General features: G+C 33.6%; 1 protein-coding gene across 7 annotated transcripts; it reads right to left on the reverse strand.

Moving 5' to 3' along the window:
- Positions 1 to 1,619: 1,619 nt before the first annotated feature.
- Positions 1,620 to 7,730, reverse strand: ATS1 (phospholipid/glycerol acyltransferase family protein). 7 transcript variants are annotated; one of them, XM_078307385.1, is made up of 15 exons: positions 7,509 to 7,728; positions 6,795 to 7,194; positions 6,035 to 6,132; positions 5,718 to 5,804; positions 5,508 to 5,605; positions 5,203 to 5,260; positions 4,162 to 4,263; positions 4,008 to 4,069; positions 3,802 to 3,912; positions 3,268 to 3,346; positions 3,054 to 3,173; positions 2,853 to 2,966; positions 2,401 to 2,540; positions 2,153 to 2,215; positions 1,620 to 1,871 (listed from the first exon to the last, which is right to left on the reverse strand). In XM_078307385.1, exons 2-13 carry the CDS (start codon positions 7,084 to 7,086, stop codon positions 2,403 to 2,405), a joined length of 1,359 nt encoding a protein of 452 aa, XP_078163511.1. In that variant the 5' UTR covers positions 7,087 to 7,194; positions 7,509 to 7,728; the 3' UTR covers positions 1,620 to 1,871; positions 2,153 to 2,215; positions 2,401 to 2,402. The 7 variants fall into 7 exon arrangements, with proteins under 7 accessions (XP_078163511.1, XP_078163515.1, XP_078163509.1 ...); XM_078307389.1 differs by having other exon boundaries at positions 1,620 to 2,031; XM_078307383.1 differs by having other exon boundaries at positions 2,153 to 2,289; positions 7,509 to 7,727.
- Positions 7,731 to 9,132: the final 1,402 nt, after the last annotated feature.

A 9,132-nucleotide genomic window follows, 5' to 3' on the forward strand; every position in this document is an offset into this window, starting at 1 on the left:
ATTAGATAAAGCTAATACCATGATAGTTGATCGGCCAGATGATTAAGTAACTTGAGAGAGATGTCCTCAAAACTGTAAAATAATATACAAACACCATTAATTAATTTTTGAAACAATAAAAAAAATTAAAAACTGGCACAATTGAGCCGGAGGTGCGAGAGGCTCGGATTTGAGAGGAAGAGACGGAGAGAAAGAGAGAGAGAGACACGGAGGAGAGGGAGAGACGGAGACAGAGAGAGAGAGACAGAGTACTGAGGATTTGAGAGGGAGATACGGAGACAGAGACAGAGACGCTAAATTGAAAATGAGAGGCGCGAAATGAAAATAAGAAGAACCCTAGCTAAGCTGGTTATATAGGAAGTTATCATTAGGATCGGTTGTTTATAAAGAACCGATCCTAATAGTATCAGGATCGGTTTTTTATTATAAAAAACCGATCCTGATACAATTTTTTTGAAAAATTGGTTCTGCAAAAAAAAAAAAAAAATCAGGGTCGGTTTTTTATAAAAAACCGATCCTAATAGTATCAGGATCGGTTTTTTATAAAAAACTGACCCTGATTTTTTTTTTTTTTTTTTTTGCAGAACCAATTTTGAAAAAAAAAAATGTATCAGGATCGGTTTTATTGCTAAAAACCGATCCTGATAGTATCTGGATCGGTTTTTAGTAATAAAACCGATCCTGATAGTATCTGGATCGGTTTTTAGCAATAAAACTGATCCAGATAGTTTTTTTCTTTTATTTGGAAAATCTTTTCATATGGTTATGTTTAAATAAATATAAAAAATTACATATTAGAAATATAAGTTAATTATTTAATAGAAATTTTATTTAATTTTCAAATTCTACTTAAATAATATTAAACAGCAGATAGGTACTATTTGACATTGATATTTCATTAATGTAATTTTGATGAAAATTAATGTAATTTATATTATTAAAATTTATGTGATAATATAATTAATTATTTGACATTGATATTTCATTTTGAAGTCATTTTGACTATTGAATTTTTTTATACAATCATGCATGATGCATCAATGACTTGTGCCATATAATAATATACATAGGACTTGAAAATCAATGACTTGTGCCAAATAATTATTTTGTTTAAAATTTATTTCTATCTCATACCTTTTTATATGATTTTCTTATCTTAAAAATTTGATTTATAGAATCAATAAATATTCTAGCGTATTCACTATTTATATTTCATCACATCTTTAAAATTCTCAAAGATAATACAAAAGTGAACGATTTTATTATATTATGAAGAAAATATTAACATTAATTGTATATTTCAATTATTTTACACAGCTCGACAGAATTTATTGACAAACTACTAATTAACATTTTTATCTTAATTTTTTCAAAACTCCCATAAGATCAAAATGACACGATTAGTTTTATAAATTAAACGTGAATTGGTCATTAAAAAAACATACAGAGCACTCTATTTATACATCTATACAATCAATTTTGCAATTATCACATAATATTGCCCATCTGTGCTTCTAATTGGGACTTGAAAACTTCACAAAACACGCAAAATAGATGAATGAGGTCCCCAAAAGCTAAAAAACAATTATTCATAAAGAAGAATTGGATTAAACCGACAGTGACCAAAATCAATTGACTCATGACCAGCGGTTTTATATTTACAAACTCACAAGCCATTACATCACAAGCTAATGACCTAATTCAGTATGGCCTTTAAAGGAACAAAACAATATATATATATCAGGAGCAGATGTTTCAATAAGCAAAAGACCAATGCAAAACCCCCCAAAGTAAGAAGCTTGGCTACAAGCGACCGTTTGCAATTCTTCAACCATTTTGACCTCCTGAAGCTATAATCACCATTGAAGTATCTATGACAAATGGAAGGGGGTATCTGTATTAAAGTAAAAACTAGCTAGTTTGTACTATATATTACTACTCCAGTACACAATTTAATTCAGGGTAGCTACTGACAGTACACAATTTAATTCAACCCAAAATCAATCCCACACGTTGCAAGTTGTGACTCAACTAAAAAAGTGCCAACAAAAAAAAAGAAAAACACAATTCAAATATCAGAAGGTATCCAATCCAAACCACTACAGTTTCCCCACGGTCAGTAAGTCTGATACAAAAATAGTAGTCATAGTACCTTTATATCACTGGAACTCCACAGAAGACTTCCTAACACGTTGATTGGTATTGGGTAGTTAAACTGTAAAAAAAATTTACTCATTTTCTTCAGAATATCAGTATATAAGCATAGAGTGCTCGAGCAGTAGAGTCCATCTGCTTGAGGCCAAGAAAAATGCAACTTCAGAAAATCAAGTCAGGACAACATGGAATGAACTTGAATTTAATATTTTCACCTAAAAAAAGGAAGGAAATTATAGCCTTAACTACTATGGTTGCCAAGGTTGAGAAAGGGAGATGGAATCACTGGAGGCACCCAGTCCTTTGTTTCCATAGATAGCAGATTTGAGGGCATTGTACTGCCTTGTCACAGATTCATACAAAGCCTGTGAAAACAACTCTTTACCCTGTCAATATGAAACAACAGAGATATATAAAACTAAAGCAGTATTAACATAAAAAAAATATACGCAATTCTGCATTACCCATACTCCGAAAAAGTAGGCACATGGTAGGTATAAATGATTGCAATTTACCACATACCCCACAAAAAATGATGAACCACATGCTTTCTCAAAAAGAAACTCAAGTATCCCTCTCTACATGGTTAGAATGAAAAGAATAGCTTCGGTACTATTCTGTAAATACGAGTTACTCATTTGCAGGGGCACCCACATACCTTTCAAAAGAAAATACAAGACTTAGTAGCCAGAACGAACCTCTTCAATTTCCTTGCAATTGGAAGTAACCTGCTGGAACTTCATTTCAGGGCCAACGGACAAGCCAACTCCATGGAAAGATATTTTTCTTCTCTCTCCTATTTGCTTCTCGACCTGAAAAAAGTAAAAATTCAATATATAGAAATTATAATGTAAATTCACAATTACTGAATTATCTTTAAGGAGGGAAAAGAATATTACCTGGCGGGGAGGAGGCATGATCTCATAACACAGCAGTGCAAGAGGATATATGTGCGCTGGTGTGTGGCAATACTCAGCAAGTCTTCTCATGTTATCGGTTGATGACGCGTCAAAAGGGGTCTGCCCTTGTTTTAATTTTTTTTCCCAGAGCTGATGTAAGCTAATGATATTGCATCTGTAAAATACAAAAAGCATGATAATAACAGAAACTAACCGGATGCCATTCTCCTGTTATTGGATCAGGACGGTCCCTTCCACCACTTGGCGCAATCCATATTATCTGAGATCCACCTCTGTTACATTGAATAAAAAAAAAATTCAGCTCCAACCACAAGAGCACTTTTCTTATTATTGTGTAAAAATTCTTGGAAAACACAAAACAACTCCAACCTTCTGTAATGAAACCATGAAAATAACCTAATTTGAAATGAACACTTAAAAAATAAAATTTAAATAATTTGACTTCAATTTAATTAAGGGCCTTTTCAGTTTGTCATATAGGATTAGGCTATCCAAAATGGTGGCTTACAGTAGGGCATGGATTAGTTTATATATGAAATAGGGGCTTGTGCAAATAATGAAAAGAAGAGGAGCTTTCTTTAGTACTTTGATAATATCTAGGAATTTTGCAAAACATTCCTAGAAAAGGAAAAGAAACATGCGATGATAGTGATATGAACCATTTTAGAGTTAGAAATTAAATTGAGAAAAACAAAAAGAAAATAGAGCTCAAGACGCAACAGCTTACCGTAAAAGCAAAGCCATTTCCTTCAAACTTCTGGTATTTGCCCTCCTCTTCATCTCAACTAGCTCAGGTTCATCATGCATGTGTTTCTTGGAGTAAACACATATCAGGTTTCTATTTCAAGAGCAATCATCAACCCAAATTTAAACCCCTCAAACTCACAAGTTATTAGAAAAGTAAAGTTGGAAGAGAGAAAGTGAGGGACGGACCTTCCCATGCTGAAGGGCTTGCAAAGAAGATCAGTAACAACTCTATCGCCAGCAAGGAAAAACTTCATCACATAAAATTTACCAAAACTTCCATTAATAAGTTTTGCAGAAATAATAATTGGAAGATAATAGAAAAAATTAATTAATGACTAACAATATTTTCAGCTATTCGAGGACAATCTCTCTCAAGTAAGAGAGCAATGACGGCCGGATCTGCCTCGGTTTGATGGTTCGACATAAGAATTATGTTATGACCCTGCAATCATTGAAAAATATACACACATTAATGAAATAGAGTAGAACTAGGGTGTTCTTAAGCTCATCAAGCGCTTAAGTGAGCTTAACTCCAAAACCTATCGAATTGACTTCAAACGACAAATCTCCACTGTTGAAACCGATCTACTTCATGAGTGATGCATTTACATGTCAAATTTATAAATTTTTGAATTAATTTAGTGTAATGTCGAGAGGTAAAAAAACAATGAAAAATGAACGTATGAAAATTAACTTATCTTGTAAACCTTCTTCTTTTGAGTGCTCGACTTTATACTAAATTAATTCAAAAATTTATAAATTGGACATGTAAACGCATCACTCATGAAGTAGATCAGTTTCAACACTTTGGATTCGTCATTTGAAATCATTCCAATAGGTTTTGAAGTTAAGCTCACAAAAAAATTGGTGAGCTCAAGAACACCCTAGTTATACTCAATAAATACACAGGATGTATTGGCCTCAAAAGGTGCAGGAATCCAAAGTTGCCCCTCAGTTTTTCAATTTTGTCAACCAGACTCACAATAGCTTTTTTTATTGTTTGAGCCCTTCCGTTAATTAAGTCTTTAAAATCAAACAACAAGTTCTCTAATTGATGATAATACACCTAAACCCTACAGAATTTGCTGCTTATTATTAGTACCAAATCTATAAATCCTTGATAATACCGACTTAACAGTGTTAGGACCTTTGGAAACTGTAAGGTTATCTTAGAAAATCTACAATTCGTAATGTGATTGAATGATTGTTCAAGAGTAGCGGTTTAATTAACTATTGGGTTTGACTGAATAAAAATCAAGAGTTCAGGACCTACAATGAATAGATAAAAGTCCGGGGCCTTCTTGTAAAAACTTAATCAAGGTCAATTTTGGACTTATTTCAAAAATAAAACATGAGATCATGTACACTAAGCATATCTAACCTGCTCAAGTTTTTGTTCCATTTCTTGAAAGAGGTGAATGTTGCCAACATACGAGTTCCTGTTATCCAAAAACACATTTTCAAAATTTAAAATTGAACCTTAGAATAGCTACTGGAGAGGCATTTTTATTTACTGTATTTAAAAATATGTCCCTTCAAGAATTGCACAAGTACTCCTGATCCACACATAAAATATGACAATTAAAATATCAATGAAGTTAACACCTACAAGTATATGAAGCCAGAATTTGATATGTCATCTTTTTGGTTTAAATCAACTAAGAGAACTAAAGGGGTAATAATCACCTGAAATCGACCAAAGGTCTGATGTAATTCTGACCAAACTTATAGTAGTCAAAAGGTTCCCTTATAACTTTATGAAGAGGAGGAAAGACAAACGGGTCCTACAAGAAAGAAAAATGTGTTATCAACAAAAATAATTAAAAAAAGTTAGAAACAAGCAAAGGCAGATACTAAAGTATATACATATATGTAAATTTATAAGAAGAGCCCAACCTCTGCATCCAATAGCATACGATCAAATGCAACAGCCATGTTAGCGCGTATAACTTCGTGTGCATTTGGATTCCCACTTTGCAAAATCTACAGGGATAAAAGCTATAACATCAAAAATGCCAATTTACTGCTCGATACTAACTACACTTTTAATTTTTAAAGGCCAGAACAAGATGTTCACTCCTCGAGGAAAACCTATTTCAAGGCAAACAATAAATTAAACAATGTGTGAGACGGGAAAGACAAAATTCAATAAGATTATATTTTATATGATGAGGGCCATACTATGCAATGAGTCAAATAAAATAAAAGGATACCGCATTTTGATAATTATAATAGAGTTCTTCTAGTTTATGGCCAACATCAGGAGATAGCTTTCCACTCTCGACCTTTCTTCTAATATACGAAAGCAGCTCTACCAAAAATAAAAGGTAAAAAAAGAAGGAAAAAGGATAACATAAGAAAACTCATAAGAGTGAATAGCATATGTCATCAGGCAAAACCAACAAAAAGGTATATAAAGCATCTCAAAATTGTAAAAGCTATGTACAAAGAAGGCATACAACAACAACAACCACCAAGTCTTTAGTCCCCAAACAAGTTGGGGTAGGCTAACTCAATCGAAATCAGGCATGCTTAGTGAAAATATATAAAGCCCGTGTGCCTCAGTACAATGTCAATATGTCATACATTACAAGATGAGGGGAGACACTCTAGTTCTATGCTACAATTGCAATTCTGGTCTCGCTGCCAAAAGTACTGTCGGAAACAACTTAGGTCTTGTTTTTTGTACAATTTAGCAATCTTGATACTTTTCTTGGTTCTCTAATTCTATTCTATAATTACAGTTTTCTGATCTTGCTACCAAAATAACTTATTTGTGGTAATTACATGGAAAAATTCATAGTTAATAAGGAACTTAGGGTATATTGCAAAGTTTCTATGAAAGCTGGATGGAGGAACCAACGTAGACAGGCACTGATTGGTAATTATAAAAAAGGACAATAAAGAAAGAAGAGTGATTTTGTTTACAGGGAAGGAAAAAGTAAAGTAAAGTAAAGTGTGTAAATGGCTAACCTTCAGCCGACTGAACCTGGAGCAGTGAGCGAGATGATCCCACCTCCTCTTCAGCCCCCATATCAGACGTAAGAAGCGCTCTTCTTCTCGTAGAAACGACACTTGGTGATTCGGCCCCTCCTACTCTTGTCTTTATTTTGAAACTCCGGGCCAGGGAAGCGGACCGCCCCAGCCAAATGTCCAATCGAGGAATAAAAGCGGAGGAAGATGCTCCGGCCGTGGAAAGCGGCGGCGGCGGTAGAGAAGGGGATGAGAGCATGGGCGAAAGGTGGGAGACGGTGAAAGGGTTCATTAAGGGAATCCCACGATTAGATTAGATTAGATTAGATTGGTAGCAGCAGCAACAGTTGCACACTTGCACTGTGAAAAGCGAAGAGAAATAGGGGCGGACACAGGATTTCTGCCAGGGAGGGGCAGAAATCGGATTCAATTAGCTTATTGGATTCAAACCCATTAACTAATCGGATTCAATTTATCATAATTTAATTCAAGTAAATTATGGTTCAAGTCAATTTATCATAATTCAATGAATTTAAGTAAATTAGGGTTCACATCAATTTATCCTAATTCAATGAATAAATTAGAGTTGGAAGACAATTTATTCTAATTCAATAAATTAGGGTTGAATTCAATTTATGATTATTCAATGAATTCAAGTAAATTAGAGTGAAGTTCAAAACCATTTACAAAATTAGGGAAGAGAGCGAAATTTACCGTGAGTTTTCGATATCGCTCCGAAGTGCTGCTGCCCGCTGGTGTGCTGCCGCGAGTCAGAAAACGACTTGGTGTGCTTCGAGTGAGAGGGAGAGAGAGAGTCGAGATGCGCCGAACTTCTTTTTTTTTTTTTCCGTTCGATTTCGTTTTCAAATTCCAGTCGTGACTCGTGAAAATGAGAGAGCTGCCGGCTGCGTTTTCTTCCATAGAGATAGAGATTAGCTGCGTTTTCTTCACTAAATTCCATTTTGTGTTTTGTTCATTTTGGGCTGAGCAGAAACTATTCAACTAAAAGCTTCATCTATTTTAATTGTTGGGCTTCATCTATTTCTCATTTTTATTCAACTAAAAGCTTTTGGGTTCAGCAGAAATTATATTGGGCTCTAGGGAGGGGCAGGCAGCTATTTTTGAAAGAGATCCGAGAGAGAGAGAGCTGTTATGTTATGTTAAATAATGTGAAGGCCGAGGAAGGAAGAGATGGAACTTGTAGATATATGAACCGCACATAGGATACTTTGTCCAGTTTATTCTAGTTCTAGGATGTGAATTTCGAATTCGCATCCTCTCGGTTGCTCGACTTGACAAGGACAAGTAATTTTGCTTCTTCCGTGGATTATTAGTTCTGACAAAAAGTACACCATGTTTCATGTCAATAATTTGTTTTTCTCGGAGTCATGCGTCTTGTTTTTGTCCGGTCGGAAGTAATATTCTTGGAATCATCTCAAAGCTTACTTGGCTGATATTAAAAACCCGGAGACTTATCAATAGATGATGATATGGTAATGGTATTCACAAAAAATGAATTTTTAATTCAGTTTATGAAAATAGAAAAATATTTATAGACCGATTTTTTTTTATCTTGTGAATTAGTTATATCAAAATTTAATAGAATTAAAGTATAATTTCATATTTTATCAAAGGTCGTTAAATATATATTATTGAAAATTTGAAATCGTTTGATAAACAGTAAAACTTACATAAAATTCCCAAGGAAAATAATGACCCCACATTTTGTATTTCTATTTTTTTAATAGTACCATATACAGGGTGATGCAAATAACATATCTTCCCAAGTATAAATACAAATGAATTAAAGGCGTAGATCACTACATCCGTTAAAATACGTAATCACAATGTCTCATCTATTGTCTTGTACTATTTCGACACTAGTTAGAATTGACATCGATGCTACCTTATGCGGTGTATATTCAACCAGCAATAATATTGCACATATCCCAATTTTTTTATTTTCGGAAATTAAAAAATTAATTTGCAGGAACAATATAAATTCCTTTTTGTTTTAAATAGATAGAATCTATCAATGATACAGCTCTATTGGGAAGAGATCTAGACTAATTTTTTTTTTTTGTCTTTGTTTTTTTTTTTTGAAAAAAGACTAATTGAACTGATTTTTACAATTCACCGCACTAAGAACAACACATTAATTATAAAATCAATAGAAGCAAATTATTGATTCCGTGACATTAACCTTTATTCAATTGAGTCCTAGCTAATTGAGACTGAATCGGTTATTTTTAAATTTTATTTGAAGAAGATAAGCTATGACATACAAGGAATGCTATACCGAATCATTGATCTCATCTATCTTGTTGAGAAAAAAAAA

Source organism: Carex rostrata, chromosome 1 (assembly GCF_964058835.1).
Source record: "Carex rostrata chromosome 1, lpCarRost1.2, whole genome shotgun sequence".
Lineage (NCBI taxonomy): Eukaryota > Viridiplantae > Streptophyta > Magnoliopsida > Poales > Cyperaceae > Carex > Carex rostrata.

Coding starts and splice junctions, on each gene's coding strand:
- ATS1 (XM_078307385.1), bottom strand. CDS start 7,086: ATGAACCCTTTCACCGTCTCCCACCTTTCGCCCATGCTCTCATCCCCT. Junction 5,805..6,034: donor ATTATAATTATCAAAATGCG/GTATCCTTTTAT, acceptor TTATCCCTGTAG/ATTTTGCAAAGTGGGAATCC. Junction 4,070..4,161: donor CTCGAATAGCTGAAAATATT/GTTAGTCATTAA, acceptor TATGTGATGAAG/TTTTTCCTTGCTGGCGATAG.